Source organism: Brassica rapa, chromosome A03 (genome assembly GCF_000309985.2).
Source record: "Brassica rapa cultivar Chiifu-401-42 chromosome A03, CAAS_Brap_v3.01, whole genome shotgun sequence".
Lineage (NCBI taxonomy): Eukaryota > Viridiplantae > Streptophyta > Magnoliopsida > Brassicales > Brassicaceae > Brassica > Brassica rapa.
In genome coordinates this window covers 10,485,969-10,505,392 of record NC_024797.2, presented here as the reverse complement: position 1 = coordinate 10,505,392, position 19,424 = coordinate 10,485,969, and the positions used below count along the sequence as shown (strand labels likewise).

The 19,424-nt window shown below is 31.9% G+C and overlaps 2 protein-coding genes across 2 annotated transcripts; both read left to right on the top strand.

Annotated features, from left to right (window-relative positions):
* The first annotated feature begins 144 nt into the window (after nucleotides 1-144).
* Nucleotides 145-11,980, top strand: LOC103857976 (protein STRICTOSIDINE SYNTHASE-LIKE 1). The gene is made up of 3 exons (XM_009135231.3): nucleotides 145-9,785; nucleotides 10,441-10,695; nucleotides 11,152-11,980. Exons 1-3 carry the CDS (start codon nucleotides 9,502-9,504, stop codon nucleotides 11,720-11,722), a joined length of 1,110 nt encoding a protein of 369 aa, XP_009133479.1. The 5' UTR covers nucleotides 145-9,501; the 3' UTR covers nucleotides 11,723-11,980.
* Nucleotides 11,981-16,389: 4,409 nt separating this feature from the next.
* On the top strand, nucleotides 16,390-18,811 carry LOC103857974 (protein STRICTOSIDINE SYNTHASE-LIKE 2). The gene is made up of 3 exons (XM_009135230.3): nucleotides 16,390-16,852; nucleotides 17,658-17,924; nucleotides 18,149-18,811. The coding sequence occupies exons 1-3, from the start codon at nucleotides 16,578-16,580 to the stop codon at nucleotides 18,735-18,737; spliced, it is 1,131 nt and encodes a 376-aa protein (XP_009133478.1). The 5' UTR covers nucleotides 16,390-16,577; the 3' UTR covers nucleotides 18,738-18,811.
* Nucleotides 18,812-19,424: the final 613 nt, after the last annotated feature.

Below are 19,424 nucleotides of genomic sequence, written 5' to 3'. Positions count from 1 at the left end.
AATGCATATATTTCTAATATATATATATATATATATAAATATATTAACATATAAAATTAAAATGATATATAATTGATTTATTTTCTTTAATAATTTTAAAATTTATTTTTATTTGTAAAAATATTAAAATATCTATTTTTAAATAATGTTTTCACATTTAAAATAAATTAAATTATATTTTAAATGTGAAATACTATTTAAAATTTTTTTTAATGTAATCAATTTTAGAAATCAAAATTTTATTTTCTGGATATAAAAATAATTTTATGATATTATTAAATAAAATAAATAAATTAATTATATATTTTCCTTAATTTTTATAAATTACAAATGCAAATGCTCTTTTAAAAGTTTCATATGAGAACGTTGGCCAGAGAGCATTAGCATTTAGCAAATGTTTCTCTAAATGCTTTTCTAACAATGGTTGATTGAATATTGTAGAGTATAATGCTAATGCTAATACTCTACCAACCAAGGCCTTAGAGTATCAACTTGTGGGAGATCTTTTTTTTTTTGTCAAGAGATCATTAGCATAATTATTATGATCTTTATAAACATAAAATTAATCAACAATATTTAGATAATCATTTATAATAGCATTTAGATGTGCTCTCCAAATGGTCTTTACCCAAATGTTTTTATATGATTTTTTGGTAAAGCATTTGCATTTAGAATATATGAAATTTTTAAAAAATTCAATAAATTTAATTTATATTATCTAATAATATCACAAATTATATTTATATCCAAAAATAAATTTATATTTCAAAAAAAAAATTTAAAATACAAATATTTCACATTTATATATATATATATATATTAAATATAATTCATCATTATAAAGACCACATTTGAATGGGGTAATGTACATTAAAAAAAACATGATTTATTGTTTTTACTTTGTTTTGCATATATATTGCATTGTTGATTTCACATTGTATCTTGTGTGACTTGAAACTATTTGTACCAAGAAGAAAAAAGTCTTGCCAAATAAAATCTTTGACAAACTTTTCAACTTGAAGGTAAAACTTAAAAGCAGCTGTGTATATCTAGTCTATAGTATCTTAGACTTGTATTTGTTAATTAACGAATAAAGTCTCACATTGGTAGTTGAAGATTTAATGAACTAATATATAAAGAGTTATGATCAATTTACTTATCATCAATTTGTTTTAAGTTAGAATCACGTGATAAACTTAAGTTTTGATATGGTATCTGAGCCATCCGATGTTGAACCACCATGTGTATGTTGTTCCCACGGTTGTTCACGCTTGAGCGTAAAAGAGAGTCTTAGTAAATAAACGAAGTCTCACATCAGTAGTTGAATAATTAATGAACTAATATATAAATGGTTAGGGCATCTCCATCCCTACTCTATTTGTTCCTCTAAAATGGAGTAAAAGTGAATATGGAGTTAAGAATGCTCCAACCCAACTTCATATCTCACTCCATAATGAAATTTACTCCATAAATGGAGTAATCTATTTTTTGTTTGTTCATCACTCCATTATTGAGTGGGAAATATAGTAGAGTTGGAGTAATTTTACTTCATTTTCACTTTTACTCCATTTTGGAGGAAAAAATAGAGTTTTACATTGGAGATGCTAGGAACAATCCAATTATTACCAATTAATTTTAAATATTAAACCCGTGATAAGTCCAAATTTAACATCATCTATACTTAAATGTAATTTTTTCAATGTTTTAATATGATTTAACTGTTTATTTATCTGGTATTGTGAAATATTACTTATTAAGTCTGGTTTGGATAAACGACTAACCGTCATACTTAAATTTTTACATCCATAATTAATTATTTTATACAGCTAAAGTACAATACTATATAGAGCATTAAATATGCATTGAAAACCGTTTTACAACCTAAATGTGAAGTAGCAGTGGCGTTGATCGTATACTTGGTTGTGCATTAGTGGCAAAGACATGGAAACGTTCACTTGATTCTTTGAGTGAACCTTGTGGTCCAGTGGTAGTAAATAGATTTTGGATGCAAAAATATTTAGGATTCGATCTTTTTGCTGCGAAAATTTTCAATAAATCACATTATTTTACTCACTACGGATGCAAATCCGTCCATATGAATATTTGGAAAAGGATCTATCAAGGACTATACCTCCCATCGAAGAAACTAGGTCTGGTTTTCTAATAAACTTGGTTTTAACCATTTTATCAAAAATAATATATATATTCTCTGCCAATTAAAGATTTGCCTCCCCATGGTCATGCACCATTCTTTATCTGGATGACACGTATCCAAAGTATGGTAGCAACACAAAAGCCCCTCCAATTACCATCCCCTCTTATTGCTCTATGGGTTCCATATTGTCCTTCTCATTTCAATCTTTTTGTTGTTGATAATTTCACATTTTGGTATCTTTAAGGACCGCAACAAAGTGACAGTGAAAGACTATGACATTTTATTTTGTTTGTTAACATAATATTGGCTATGACAAGATTTCTATTAATTTCAAAAATAAACAAATAAATTGGTCGCCTCATACTAATTCCAATTTCTTAAACTAATATTGCACGTTTTACTCATACAACTATATATATATGATATATGATATGTGATAAATCATGATTGATATGACATAAGGTTAGTTATGTGATAAAGAATAACTATACGATCAATTTTATAAAATAGTGTATGAATCGACTGTCAACATCAACGATTTTCAAATACTTTATTTGAATGAATGGAATTATTTAGATTTTAAGTGTACAGCTTTAACATTTGGAACAGATCCTGACTGACAGCTTGTTTTTCACAACACAGTGACATGTTTGAAGTATGAATTGCACGGCCAAAATAATCTCTTCCTAGCTACTTGAACGATGCACATATATATATATCACAATTATATTTTGAAAAAAAAGATATATATCACAACTATATAATATATATATATATATCTCTTTTTATCTCACAATTATATTTGCAATATATATATCAAAACTATATTCATCTTTAAATGCGGTTGGAAATAAGTTTCTTCACTTAACATAACTAATGATAAGTCAATTATATTAATTTGGTTGTCGAATGTGTGTGTTTTTTTATTACCATGGGATATCTCAGGCCTAAGGAAAAGTTTAGACTAATTTGTGAGAAGAGTACAATCTATGGATAGATTCTCTTTTTTTTTAAATTCAAATGAGTTTATGAATCCATATCCGTGTGACTATATGATGGAGTGTATTAGGATATCTTCGGACTCACGTTGCTTAACAACAAAAATTAAGCAACAAAAGAAAAATTGTCATAAAAATTTCTCAAAAGTTAAAATTTCTAAATTTTTTATGTATTTACGGTTTCTGTCCTACATTCAATCTAGGATAGAAAAAAAAGGATTGAGAAGCAAGAGTCAAAGGATCGTGGTGTTGACTAAAAACAAGTTTACGAATGGAGTGATCATGAAATTGCAATGCACGATGTGTCGGGAAGACATGATTTAAGTCTCGATAACCCTAAATACACAGTCGAATAGATCTTCAGTCGAGATCTTGTCTCTTTAAACTTCAGCACAACCGTCCATGTTATAGAGGACCCCTCCTCTTCTTTAACACATTCATAACTTCATCATCATTACAACTTTTGACCCTACAATGTTGAAGAAGAAACTACGTATAAGTAGCGTGAGTAAAAAAGATTGTGGATGTAAACTGAACGATACATCATTTACAGTTAAAATATTTTTAGAACGAATATTTTGGCCATACGAATATAAAGATCGAGTTGTTAACTTTTAAAACTACATCATTACTTCATTACATATATCATTGATTATTTTTTGAACAGAGGATAAAAATTATTTGAGATGATGACACTATATTTACAAGTTTAGTAAACAGATCAGTTAAGCCATAAAATAAATGTAGGGTCGGCCAATAAGTGAATTTATTTCACGACGCTTTGATGGTGGATCTAAATATCACAAATATTTTTCTTTATTTTTTATAATAGAAAATTTAAATATTTTCAAAATATGTGGAACGCAATATATTTTAGCATTGGAATCATTCATAGTGACATAAACATGTTTAATGAAATGACTCGAATCTTGATATCAACTATCATATCCAATTAACCTTCATAGATTGACTTTCTTGGTTTTTATTTATCATGAGTAAAATCTTAGATACATCATACATGTTAATTGTGTAATATGCTAACGTTATGGAATATACATTCCTTAAATTAATAAGAAAATGGATATAATGGGTGCGTATTATGAGTGGTTGTACCCAATCGGTCTTATAAAGCTCACCATTGTTATTAGTTTTTGTAGTTATTTGTTTCGGTGTGTATAAATTAGTATCGAATCACGTTACCTCACGGTGATATCATTTAATTATAAAGTAAATGAGCTTATATGGTCTTAATACGGTGAACCAAACCTCAGCCATTATTTAAAAAAGATACGACCGTACGTTAAGATCTACTTTGAGAATATTAACAGCTCGACTTGTCGACAAAATTAAAAATAAGAAACAACTCGAGTTATATAACTTTGCATATTCTAATAACTTCGATTTCTTATGAGTTATGATCGATCTTAGCCCTCAGATTTTTGTATAGATATAAAAGTATGAAGTGTCATGTAAAACAATTGAGTAGAACTTAACCTTTATCAATAAAAAAAATCATTTGAGTAGAACTTAAACGGAGACGTTGTTCGCTTTTAGAGCAGCTGCAACGGAGGTCCAAGTGTGATCCTTAGGCGTAATCCTTAGGTTAGTGACAATATAATAATATTAATTATTCGACTTAAGCTAAGGATTGACCCGTCGCGAAGGGTTTTAAGGATTTGATCTTTGTGTATGTGTCATGCGTTGAGTGGGCCGGTGTCTTTCGTGTTGCATTGGGTCAAAAATAGTTAACTCATTTTCGACCGACCGCGTAGAAAAAAGGGGCTTTCGAGAGAAAGGCGACAGGAAGGGCGATTCCTCTCCGTATGCTTTACGAAGATAGATCTTCCCGTTTTCTTCTTGATTCCTCTGATTTTTCGATTCACACCATGTTATCTTCTTGCTTTGTATCAATCTGGTTGGGTTATGGGGTTTGAATCGTTTTCGGTTAACGATTAGGGTTATGGGGTTAAAATTAGGGTTTCAAAACGATTTGGGTATAAAATGATTTGGGGAGAGGGGTTTTAAGCTCGTTCAATCGATATGTTCTCTGTTTCGTTGCTCGTTGATTCCGTTTGAGTAGCTCGTTGATTTCTTTAATTTATAATTCCGTTTGAGTAGGTGGTTGATTCCGTTTGAGTAGCTCGTTTATTCCGTTTGAGTAACTCGTTTATTCCGTTTGATTCCGTTTGAGTAGCTCGTTGATTCCGTTTGAGTAGTTCGTTGATTCCGTTAGAGTAGTTCGTTCATATTTAGTTTTTGCTGATGATTATACGCTTTGTACTGGGGTTTTTGGTTGAATTCAAACCGCTAACTAATTTGTTTTTAAGCTCGTTCACTCTTCTTTTAACTTTCTCTTATTATATCTCGTTGAAATCGTTTTGTGATGATGATTATTGTTGTCTAACTATGTTCTTACTTAATTTCTTTCAGGTTATCGAAAATGGGACAAGATTACAGCTATAGTCAGCCCTCTTCATCATCATAGTCTCTAGACATAACCTCCCTTCTTGAAGCCGAATGTCAGATTTAAGCGGATGAAGCTGACCGTAGCTACTGCAATTCATTGCCGGTTTAGTACCCACGTCAACCAGAGGCTGATGATGGAATTCCCACGACATGTTACTGTGGAGCTCAGCCTGTTCTCGGATGCTCTTACACGTCTCAAAACCCATACAGAAGATACTTTACGTGCGCCAATGCTGATGATGGAGACTGCCACGTTTGGAAATGGTGGGAAGTGGCAGTAATGGAGGAGATGATGGAGTTTCAGAGACAACTTAGAGATCTTAAGGTCCAAGGTTATGAGAGTGAGCAGAAGGTCCTTCACCTTGAGAAGACGGTACATGAGCTTTCCAAGAACAAATGAGGAGTTAAGCTAACGGTCTGTCTGTTAGTTTTAATAGGTTTCCTGTTATTGATTGTGCGAGGCAAGTTCTCTCCTCTGTTTCTTTGTATTTTCTACATGTTTGATGAAAACTTTTAATGTTGTATCTCATGTTTTTTTCCAGGAATCATTGGAAATGTTTCAAAGGAGAGTGTCGGTCCTCGGGAGTTTCTGTAATAAGGTATGATATTTTTTTAAAAGTTAGTACTCTTGTTGTGTTCGAAATGAACTTTAGTTTGCTTGTAACTAGCTATCTGCTCTGATTTTAGTTGCTTTAATTACTTAGTTAGGAATTAATTCCGCCTTGCTTTGGTGTTAAATGAAAGTTATTTGCTTTCCATCTACCCAACTGCTCTGATTTGATAGGCTTTAATTAGTAGGAAGTTAGCTTACTTAAGAGTCTTTGTTGGTAGAATAATGTCTCACACCAACTTGTAAACATGGCTAACACTTCCGGGTATGTAAACCTACTAACTAGTCAAATCCCCATTGACCTTGAATCACCCGAAGCTAATTGGTTGGGTAGCCAAGTTCCCGATGAGCCTGGTGTGAAGGAGAGGAGGAAATGGATTCTCACAGATGATAAAATCCTTATTGGTGCGTGGCTTTAACACCAGTAAGGACCCTGTGGTGAGCACTGAACAGAAAGCTGATGCTTTCTGGAACCGTATCGTTGACTACTACAACGCAAGCCCTCTCCTGGTGGGTACTATACCGAGGAAGCTTCGTCCTTGTAAGCAGCGGTGGGCTCGGATAAACGAGCAAGTATCCTAAAAAATATTATATTTATATACCTAAGGACTCCGGAATGGAACTCACCATTGGACTCACTATTTCGATTCGGATCCTTCACTATTCACACAAAAACAAAAAAAAAAAAAAATATTTAACTAGCTAAGGACTCCGCAATGGGATTCACCATTGCGGATGCTCTTATAACACATAAGAAAAACAACGTCTCTTTCAGCAAAAAGAAAAAAAGAAAAGAAAAGAAAACTAATGTCTCATCAAATAAAATAATAATATTGATTTGTGTAAAACAATAACACGAGTAAAATCAACATCTACGTTTTGTAAATGAGTTCCAAAATTAGGTTATCCAGTACATATGCATACCCATAATAAGTTACTAACATCTATTTAACAAATCATTTATCAAATTTCGAATATAAAACCCGGACTCCCTAATGGAGTTTTTACCAATCCGTTTCGGATTGACTGAATCGGTATGAAAGTTGTAACATGGGCAAACCGGCACCCAATAAAAAGAATAAAAATAACGTTATAGAATTGTTTATTTCTTAAAATGAAAACGACTTATATGATTTTCGTTAGTTAACAACATGATTGTCGTAATACATGAAAAATATATTTATGTGTATACAATATGTTTTGGCATTAGCAAGTAGCTTGTACTATTTGTTTTTTTTTTCTGAAGAAGAAAGCTTGTACTAGTTGTGTCGTCCTCCATAAAAGGCATGCACTCCAGTCTCCAGAAACCAAGATGGTGCAATATATGGAGTTTTGCACACAATTCCTAAATTAACCATGGAAATAAAATTCGGGACTGTAGATGCCTCGAAACACATGAATCCCTTGAAATCTGCTAAAATCTATTGTACGTCGATACAAACGTAGTTCCATAAACCGGGCAGGCTATTATTTTTCGTTACGGCATCCTATATTAACGACATCCTATGACACTTGAAAAGGCCACTCCGAATTTTACCTGCTAATTATAGAAACACAAAACATTAAGATCTATAGTATTGTGAAGAAAATAAGAGGGGCATTTTCCAAATTTGTACTGCTTAACAAAAGGAAAAACTAAAAGAAAAACGAATAGCTACTTCCAAAGATTTCAATCATTCTTCGGATCCATTTTTCTTAAACCCTCCGATATTACACACCACATAGTTGTAATTTTTTCGGTTAACAACTTAACATAATATTAAAAAAAAATGGAAGAACTTAACATAATATTCATTTAACCATAGCGCCAAATATATTATGGAGCCCATGAATAATTATCGGGCCGATGTTGACATCTTATTGGGCTAAACTTGATTTGATATAAAAGTAATCAGGCCTCATCTTTTATAGCATGATACATTATCACACCACACAGCAAAAGGTCTTACTTAAATTCTTAAGAATCATCAGAAGGCTCTTGAATCTTATATTAAGAACTTGTGCAAGGCAAATGATGAAGCCCAGTTAAGCTGTCAACATCAACCGTATAAACGCGTTCATATAGGCTAAGACCAACATTCATGGCCGGCCTTTAGATTTTAAAGACCAACATTCATGGCCGGCCTTTAGATTTTAAAGACCAAAAACGATTTAGTAAAAATAATTTATTTTTTAACAATTTAGGAATCTGTGTTTATTTATATATTAATTCTATAAAATTTAGAGACATATAAGACAAACGAGTTAATTAATTATGCCCCGAACCGAGTCTTCCATCGTACAATAGTAAACACTCAACAGCAACACAGCTAGTCAGGATCCAAGATGCGATTTTCTAAGGCTGCAATATTAATTCTCAGTTCTGAAACCTAGGATATCTAACTAGTATCGACATAAACAATTTTCTTTTTCATCGTTTTTTTTAATTCAAGAAGTTCTGGGTCTAAACCAATAATCTTTTTGCGCCAGGAACAAGAACCAGTTGTTTAATTCCCTCTCCACAACATTTATGAGATTCGAACCTGGAACTTCTATGGAAGAAGGCTTTACAATTAGAGTTAGCAGCTCCGGGTAAAGATGACGTCGAAACATCATTGTCTTTTTATAACATATTCTTTTTTCGTTGTCTTCTTTCTCTTTTCAAAATTAAGAACTTCATACATGGGATAAAAATATGGTATTATTCAAGTTATAAAAGTGTCTTAGACGAGAGAACGTGAAGCAGTCTCTTTTTCTTTCCACCTCAACCAGAATATTTCTGAAAAGAAACGGAAGACAGAGACAACTCAGACAAATCACAAAATTATACACTGACTTATAACTTTGGATTTAGTTCTATATCGTTTTCTTTTCTTTTGCAAAGTGAAGTTTGCAATTCTATATATGCTGCATGGTAGAACGTTTGGTTTATCAGTCAGTGTATAGAACAAAAGTTAAACTAATATTATCCCAATCAGAACCTTCGACCTTAAGTCATTGTCACTATTTTCCGAATCTTTATTTCAATCTCTCTTTCTGTTGGTCAGAAATATTTATTAAAAACCTCAGTCCAATTTCCCACGTGTAATAAATTTATCTAATTTGAAAAGCATTATCACGAAAAATATAGAAATAAAAAGAAAAGGTAGCATGGATTCGCTTATGCTTTTTTCTATTTATTCCTTGTCTCTTACGTATTCTCAAACATGAAACATCCAGATAATTAGTATTCAGGTATATAATCGAGTAATTTAGCCATACTAAACATATACTTAGCAGCTACAAAATCAATAATGCCAATCAGCCGGAAATTTTGGACGTGGGCCGTTGCCACGGCCATTATAGCCGTCCTGGTCGTCTTCGTCGGGCCATCCATCATCGGACCGGAGAGCATAGTGGGATCTAAAAATGTCCTAACCACGGCGAAGATGATCCCGCTTCCCGTTGATGGACCAGAGAGTCTGGACTGGGATCCACGAGGGGAAGGCCCATACGTTGGCGTTACCGACGGTCGCATACTCAAATGGCGCGGTTCGGATCTTGGCTGGGTAGAATTCGCGTACTCGTCCCCCCACAGGTTTGTTTAATATGTATATGATATGACCCAAAAAGATCCATTTTTTCAACAGAAATATTTGTGTTAGTGTTTTGTCAGACTGACTGTTCAACATAGGTTTTTGTTAATGTTATTATCACTGTCTAAAAGAATTATTTACATAATATATATGTATATCGTAAATGTGCGCGCACACACACAAATGGCTATTTGTGTTCTGCTTTTGCTTAATTTCACAATTTATAAACTACATTCGGCAAGAAAACACTCAAATAGTTTATATTATTTTTAACTTACCATGTGTGGACATGGATATAATTTAAAAATACTATAACCGTTCCACAAATGTAAATGTCTAAGAAAAAATTGTTTCACAAATTTGTTACCGTATTTTTGTAAATTTTATTATTTAATAATAGTAAATTTTAAATTAATAAATTAATTAAATTTACTAAATTATTATTGGTTTAAAGTTATTAAAATTTTATAATCACATAAAATGATGTCTTGATGGTATATGTATATATATCTTTAAATATGTGTGAAAATATATTTTTTAGAACGGAAAAGGTATATATATATATATCAAAACTAGTATTAATTTGTGTAGATAAATGCATATACGACAGCATAATTATACTTCTGTTTCTTATAATAATTTGGTGTGTATATGAAGAGGGAACTGTTCAAGCCATAAGGTGGAACCTGCGTGTGGAAGGCCTTTGGGACTGAGCTTCGAGAAAAAAACGGGAGACTTGTATTTTTGTGACGGTTACTTTGGAGTAATGAAGGTCGGACCTAAAGGAGGATTGGCCGAGAAGGTCGTCGACGAGGTCGAAGGTCAGAAAATTATGTTCGCCAATCAAATGGATATAGACGAAGAAGAGGATGTTTTCTACTTCAACGATAGTAGCGACACCTACCACTTCGGGTATTTTAACTTCACCTCTCTATTACTTATTTTTTTCTTTTTATTTCAGGAATAAAGAGTTTTTTTTTTGGTTTTATAGATTTGGAATGTTTGTTGACGTTTTGCCTTTGGTTGTTATACAATTTCTTATAATAATATCAGATAAACCAAGAGAATTCTAATAAGAATGCATTATACATGTATGTTTGAATTTGGATGGTGATGCAGTGACGAAGATAGCAGGGCCGTGCCTTCCCTCTATTTAAGCATATTTAAGGGCTAAAGCTATGTTTAATTTGAAGAAAAAATATCATAACATGTAAACCTAAAGAAACAATCCGATTTTCAAAAAAAAAAAAAAACAATCCGATTTTCCCTTTTGCAATTTATCAGTAAACGTGTAAATTTGCTTGGAAACAGTTGAAATCCTAGTACTGCCATAATATTCTAAAAGTGTTAAGTTCTTGTTTGGATCAGGGACGTATTCTTTGCGTTTCTGTGTGGTGAAAAGACAGGAAGAGCGATTCGATACGACAAAAAGTCAAAAGAGGCCAAAGTTATAATGGACCGTCTTCATTTACCTAATGGTCTTGCCATAAGCAAGGATGGTTCGTTCGTGCTTTCCTGTGAGGTCCCAACGCAACTTGTGCATCGATACTGGGCCAAGGGGCCTAAATCTGGGACCCGTGACGTATTCGCAAAGCTTCCTGGCTACGCGGATAACATCAGGAGGACTGAGAAAGGGGATTTCTGGGTTGCCTTGCATTCCAAGAGAACCCCATTTTCTAGGTTTTCGTTGATGCATCCCTGGATTGGGAAATTTTTCATGAAAACCTTGAAGATGGATCTTTTAGTTTTCCTTTTTGAAGGAGGAAAGCCTCATGCGGTGGCCGTGAAACTCTGTGGCAAGACCGGTAAGGTTTTGGAGGTTCTTGAGGATAGTGAAGGGAAGAATATGAAGTTCATAAGTGAGGTTCAAGAGAGAGATGGTAAGCTTTGGTTTGGGTCAGTTTTTCTGCCTTCCGTTTGGGTTCTTGAGCATCAGTAATTTATACGATTATGGTGTTTTAAAGTGTATTTTATAGCAAAAAATAAGTGTTTTAAGTTGCACCGTGATTAAGAGATCTTTCTTTTGCTATTACATCATTTTCTCATGTGGATTTGATAACAATCAAGAGTTCTAAAGTATTTGCATGTAAACTGTCCTTCAAGACTCTTGATCTTATAATTTACTGCATTGTTGGCTTCTTCTTTTCTGTAAAGCAAGTCTTGGTTTCTTTATGGTGCAGTTTCCTTTTCAACGCGACGATCATTTTTTCCTTTCAATTTAGTTATATTTTCGAGTACTTTTTTGGGGTTTTAGTGTTTATTTATTAAACTGAGAAGTAAAAATTTTAAAATCCTACCTACGAGTTCAAAGAGAAACATCTCACATTCTCATGGTATATGACAATTTTAAACACCGAAATAGAAACTAAAGTAACCAAGGATACTAGGCTCTTTAAAAATTGTAGGAACATAAGAGCATCCACAACCATGATCCTTATTTGGAGTCCTTAAAAAACAAATTATTATAAAATTATATGGGGTCTACGATTTTTAGGTTTTTTTGCAAGTTGGTGCTTCTAAATTCCTTAGCTAAGGATCAATTTTGTGGAGTCTCTTAACTATTCGCGGGCCCCACTAATATGTGGCGGTCCGCGATTGGTTATATTTAAAAAAAAAAATCCAAAAAAAGAGAAAATAGTTAAAAAAAATAGAAAAACATTTTTTTTAAGGATTTTAGTGGGAGTCCACGGTTGTGGATGCTCTAATTGGAACTCATTTAGTCTTGATTCGTTTCAGTTTCAGTTTCAATTTCTTATATATATATAGTAAGCAGTTAAATGACACCAGTAGGCATCTTATAAGGACCGTAAGAGCATGCGCAGCGTAAGGTTCTTAAAGAGTTTCTAGTGATTAACAAAATAAAAAAAATAGAAAAGGTAGTGGAAAGAGAAAGAGACTACTCTTCATGAAGGTACTCTTGTCAAAGCTAAAGAGATTCATTTCATTGCTGTCACCTTTCCATTGGTTCTTTTTATTTTATGATTTAATTTTTTTAAGATTCAATTAAATATCAATAAAGAAATGTATGAGGTAACTAAGTAGATATGTAACCACTAGTGACATCTTTAATCCTACTCTATTTTCAACTCCAAACATCATTATAGAGTAAAATCTTTTTCAAGCCCACTCCATTTTTAACTCCAAAATAGAGTAATGGCTAGGCTTACTTCATTTATGGAATAATTTTAGAGCATCTCCAATGTATTACCTCATTTTTTACTCCAAAATGGTGCAACACCAAAATGGAGTAAAGTTTTACTCCAATATATTACTTCTACTCCAAAAATAATATTTCTTAAATGATTTCACTTTTATTTTATTAATAATTGCAAATAAAATCTTATACTTATAAAAATTTACCAATTAACCCCAACTATTTTATGTTTACGATAAATAATTAAAATATAAATTATTTGAATTAAATATTTCACCGACCTTAGCGGATCCAGAATGGATTTTCCAGATTATTAAATTACATATTTTATGTTATTTTTATTTTTATTTTAATTATTTATGTTTTCGGTTATTTTATGCATTTATTTAAAATTATTAAATAATCCTTTGTGGAATATACTATTTTCATGTTATTGTATCATTTTAAATATTATTTAAGTAAGAAATAAAAACATTAAAGAGTCAAATGACCATTTTATAAATAAAAAAAAGTTCAACTTCAAAATGGAGTAATGGGTAAGGGCATCTCCAGCCCTACTCCATTTTCAACTCCAAACATTATTATGGAGTAAAATCTTCTCCAACTCCACTCCATTTTTAAAATCTTGTCCAACCCTTAGCCATTACTCCATTTTGAAGTTGAACTTTTTTTATTTATAAAATGGTCATTTGACTCTTTAATGTTTTTATTTCTTACTTAAATAATATTTAAAATGATACAATAACATGAAAATAGTATATTCCACAAAGGATTATTTAATAATTTTAAATAAATAAATAAAATAACAAAAAACATAAATAATTAAAATAAAAATAAAAATAACATAAAATATGTAATTTAATAATCTGGAAAATCCATTCCGGATCCGCTAAGGTCGGTGAAATATTTAATTTAAATAATTTATATTTTAATTATTTATCGTAAACATAAAATAGTTGGGTTAATTGGTAAATTTTTATAAGTCTAAGATTTTATTTGCAATTATTAATAAAATAAAAATGAAATCATTTAAGAAATATTATTTTTGAAGTAGAAAATGGAGTAATACATTAGAGTAAAACCTTACTCTATTTTGGTGTTGCACTTTTTCGAAGTAAAAAATGAGTTAATACATTGGAGATGTTGTAAGGACAACTTTAACGGAGAGGGTCCAAGTTTCTAAAAAAATAAAAAAGTAATATTCTAATGAACATTGTATTTTTCAGTTTCTTTTAAATACTAAAATCCATAAATAATTGACATCTGTCAAACCCAATTTCTAAAAACTCTGTGCAGAGGACTCATGCATCTTCTCTCACCCACTTTTTTATTATTTTTATTTTTTTTGAATTGAAGAAACTTACTTTAAAAACCACCGTTGGACTTGTTCTAACAATGAAAAAACAGTTTTTTATTTGTTTGATATTACTTTTCTATGAAAATATATTGTGGTGGGCAAAAAACTCATTTCCTATATTTTTATTAATTAGAAACCATTTTTTGGTAATATACTTGGAAACAAAGTTAATAAATCTATATATGAACACAAGTATCTATTATTATTATTTTCTTCTTTTTAAGTTCATAAGTGTTTTTGAAAAACTGTGAGGCTAATGACTGGCCTGTGCAGTCCACAAACCATAGACAGGATAAAAGTGGGATATGTAAACATTAGGAGGTCCATCCTTTTTGAATGATTTCCTTTTATTGGCTCTGATGTCTTTGGAATGGTTTGTTTGGATGGGTTTGATGACATTATAAAATAAAAAGGGTCAGAACTCAGAGGGCAACACAACGAATAGGTTGCTATGTGGGGCTCATGCAGTTGCTTCTTCTGCCCACTGCCGGTTCTCCTGTCAATTCGCTTCCTCTAACCTCTGTCTTATATTATGTTTCATTTATAAATACAAACTCAAATAAGAACATTTATTACTTGTTGCAGGTTAAAATGTGGATAGTACGAATATAGCAATCTTAGATGGGTTTACATAATTTAATATAATATTTTAATCTGATTTTGTTATACAATCAAATTTTCATTTAAAAGTGAACTAACTAAAAATAACAAATATTTTCACAATTTTTCATGAATATTTTATAAATTTCCTTTTAATTCTGAATTACAAATGTCTTTCTCATTCAAAATTTGATATTCCGAGTAAGGAAAATTTTACTTTCAATATATATATATATGCACACATTTTGTTGAATAAATTTTACACTTTACCCAACCAAAGTTGTAAATTGGATCATAATAGACAGTAAATCGTCAGATTTGGATGGGATAATATAGAGTACAACCCCAGTTTTTAATACAATGAACTAAATGTGACCCCAATTTCCGGCGTTCGTAAGTAATCATACGATCTACATGTGTAATATACCCTACGTTGCACGGAAGCTTCATCGGACGTCCGCTTCCCGCTTCGGAACCGGAATCGGAATCGGAATCTTGTGGAAGCTTGCGGAATCTCGCTTCCAAAACGTTTCTAAAATATTCTCTTTAAAAACTTGTTGGAAGCTTACGATTCCGTTTTGGAATCACGCTTCCGTTTTTAAAAAAAAAATGCAATGTATATCAATAAAATATAAAACCGTAGTTTTAATCTATATAAAATAAAAAATCAATAGTAATGAATATTGAGTTATTAATATACAAATATTAAAAATAATACTATAAATTATCTTTATGCATTGAGATTTTTTATTAAAGATATAGCACATATTGAAATATATTGTGTCAATTATTTATGAAGTATTAAAACTAATTAATATAATATTTTTTGTAAACTTCATTTATGTGTATTTTTACAGTTTTAATATAAAATCATTTCAAAAATATTATAAATGAATGAATGCTTTATTTTAAATTTAAATCATATAATTTTTAGTCCTAATTTTTTCAAAAATTAATATTATATATATATATTTATATTTATTTATATATGGATATACGCTTCCAACACGTACCCGCTTCCTAATATTTTAAAAAATCTCGCTTCTGCGCTTCCTTACGCTTCCGTTTCCACGTATCTGCTTCCGTTTCCATGTAACATAGAATATACCTCAAAAATCACAACTTAAACGATAATATAATCTAATCTGAATTGAGTTATTATTTTTGTTTTCTTGTTTACTTATAGACAAATAAGAAATGAGTAATCTTATTACAATCATGGAAACTTTCAAATTCATATACCTAACCGATACACAAATTGAGGCAAACTAAAAGAAATGTAATGTTTAATTCCCTTTATAATCTCATTCCATAAACGGAAATATTTTCTATCTTATCCAACTTAAGTAGGTAAATGGGTATCACTATCATGACTGTCTGGTTTATAAAGAAGAAAACGTATATTTCATAATAAAGCTATTTAGAAGATGTTTGAACAGAAATAATAAACATATGAACCAGTAAATGCATGATGACAAAAGAAAACTAACAAACGGAATTCACCACAAATCCCAAAAATACAATAATTCAGCTACAATATTTTAGTTTATTCAGCTACAATATTTTTTAGTTTTGAGTTTTTGACACGAATTCGACATATATACGAAAACTAATTATTATTTTCTGACATCTTGGTGTATATATAAGAGAACCATAACTCTCTAACCACAAAGACAAAGAAAAATGATGAAACTCTTCTTGGTGGTGGCGATATGTGTTGCCCTTTTCTTGAGCCTCACAGATTTTTCCGGCAAGAGTCCAAAACATGGGGAGTCAATGCTGACTGTTCATTTCCCTGAGTTCCGTCTGATTCCGACCACCGGAGCTTCAGGACCAGAGAGTTTTGTCTTTGATATCTCCGGTGAAGGTCCTTACACAGGTTTATCTGACGGTCGAATTGTTAAGTGGATAGCTAATGAGAGCCGTTGGATCGATTTCGCCGTCACCACACCAACAAGGTACACAGTCTTTTTTGTGATCTAATTGTATCCACCAACTCCTTGTGTCCCATTCAAATTATCAATCTAAAAAAAAAAAAAATTATCAATCTAAATAAAATCACATCCTTGGGAATTTCAACTTTTCAATAATGGTTAACTTTAATCTTTTAAGTTTATGAATTTATCTATAGTCTTATTTAAAAAAAACGAATTTATATATAGTCTTTTGTTTGATACAGTTAGTTATGAATTCCAGACTAATGACAGGTACTTCTTTTGTTTCTGCATATGTACTTGAACTTTAACTTTCTGATTCACAGTTTGTTATTCGGACATGCATGTGAAGTTTCCATTCTTAGGGGACTCTAGAACTCAGTTGCATGTGCAGTATATATATTATATTTGACAATGCAACTTAATTGCTTCTTTTATTTTCTTTGAAATTTTTTTCCCTCTGTTGTAAAATGCTCACAGCTAAAGAACTGAGTCACGAAATAGAAAATGATGTAGTCTTTTTATTTACTAGGAGTCATGAGCTTACAACCCCTTGGTTACATACTTACATAAGATAGGATATGAATGTGTTATTGACGTTTTGGCCTTCAGGGGTTCAGATTTGTTATAAAAAATTGATACATATTGCAAAGATTATAATATATACTTTTTAATATACGAAAATGTCTCTCTTCAGTAACGATTATGCAATCCTTAATACTAATAGCAGAGAAAAAACAAGTATGAAAAAATAATTACTGCTAACGGGGATTTTACACTTGGATCTCCTTTACCCTTGGATGGCCATTTATGTTTTGACTAAATGCAGAGAAGGTTGTGAGGGCCCGCACGAGCACCAACGAACGGAGGACGTGTGTGGTCGACCATTGGGGCTGGCCTTTGAAAAATCCACAGGTGATCTTTATATAGCCGATGCGTATATGGGCCTTCTTAAAGTTGGCCGAGAAGGTGGTTTAGCGAATCAGATGTTAACACGTCAGCTGGATGAGCCACTTAGGTTTACCAACGGACTGGATGTTGATCCACGGACCAGAGTAGTATACTTTACCGATAGTAGTTCTGTTTATCAACGGAGGTAAAATTCTGCAAAATTTAATAATCCTAAAGAAAAGAATTCTGTGAAAATTAATTTTAAAAAGGTTATATAGGATATACACATGCATTATACATATACCTTAATAGAACGTTTTTATGGTTATGTGCCCGAATTATTTAAATCCTCATAATACATTATAGAATACCAGATTTTAAAACACTGGTAAAAAGTGTAGGTGTTATATTTATACTGTATTTTTTTAGGAATTATATAGGAGTGATGATGAGTGGGGACAGAACTGGGAGACTGATGAAATACGACCCAAACACAAAACAAGTGACAACTCTTCTAAGCAACCTTGCGTTCCCCAACGGCGTCGTTCTAAGCCAAAATGGTGAGTACCTTCTCGTGGCCGAGACTGCCAAGTGTCGGATCCTACGTTACTGGCTGAACGACACGACGTCGGCTTCTAAGTCTCGCGAGAGCTATGAGATTTTCTCCGACCGGCTTCCTGGGTTCCCAGACAACATAAAGAGGAGTCCACGAGGCGGGTTCTGGATAGGCGTGAACACGAAACACACAAAGCTGACAAAGTTTGCCATGTCTAACGTGTGGCTAGGGCGCGCCGCCTTGGGATTATCGGTGGATTGGATGAAGGTCCACTCGTTCTGGGCCAGCTACAAAGGGAACGGGATGGCCGTAAGGTTGAGTGAGGGTAGTGGCGCAATATCAGAGGTCTTTGAGGGTAAAAATGGAAACAGGTGGATGTCTATAAGTGAGGTTGAGGAGAGGGACAGAACTCTATGGGTTGGATCGGTGAATACTCCTTTTGTTGGCATGTATAAAATCTAAAAACAATGCAAAACCTTTTGTATTAAGCAAACAAGCTCATTTTTAAAAAATGAAATTCATATATTTATCAAAAATAAACAAACAATGCAAATAAGCGTTTCCATCATTATCTTAGGGTCTGACTGGTTCAAACGCAGCGGTTGCGGCTGCGGGCGTTTGCGGATGCGGGTGGTTGCGGTTTCTAGCGGTTTTAAGAGATTTGTACGACTGGTTCTGCGGTTAGAAATTGGTGCGTTTGCGGGATATTTATGACTGGTTAACTACCAAATATAGTAACGGTTAAATAATAAATTAACAATATTTATATTTTATATAATTATAAAAATATCAAAAATCATAATATTATAATAAATATGTAAATTATATTTTCAAAGTTATAGTTTTAAATTTTTAAAATTATAGAAAATATTTTTATTTTAAAATTTGATAATATTAATTAAAATATAATAGATATATTTTAGTATTTTTATAATTCCATTTTAAAAAATTTATTAAATATTTTTATTTTTGTATTTATATGGTTTTAAAAAAAAAAGAAAAAAAATTATCCTCCCGCAACCGTCCGCAACCGCAAACGCTAGCTGAAACCAGCTTTTGAATTTAAGAGGTTCGGAGCGGTTTGAAGCGATTTGTAGCGGTTTGTATGATTGTTTCAAAACGCTGACAACCGCTACCAATCGCAAAAGC

Bases quoted from the DNA above. Each gene is read 5' to 3' on its own strand.
- LOC103857976 (XM_009135231.3), top strand. From the start codon at position 9,502: ATGCCAATCAGCCGGAAATTTTGGACGTGGGCCGTTGCCACGGCCATT. The intron at 9,786-10,440 runs GTTTGTTTAATA...GTGTATATGAAG, and splicing joins GCGTACTCGTCCCCCCACAG to AGGGAACTGTTCAAGCCATA. The intron at 10,696-11,151 runs GTATTTTAACTT...TGTTTGGATCAG, and splicing joins AGCGACACCTACCACTTCGG to GGACGTATTCTTTGCGTTTC.
- LOC103857974 (XM_009135230.3), top strand. From the start codon at position 16,578: ATGATGAAACTCTTCTTGGTGGTGGCGATATGTGTTGCCCTTTTCTTG. The intron at 16,853-17,657 runs GTACACAGTCTT...GACTAAATGCAG, and splicing joins GCCGTCACCACACCAACAAG to AGAAGGTTGTGAGGGCCCGC. The intron at 17,925-18,148 runs GTAAAATTCTGC...GTATTTTTTTAG, and splicing joins AGTTCTGTTTATCAACGGAG to GAATTATATAGGAGTGATGA.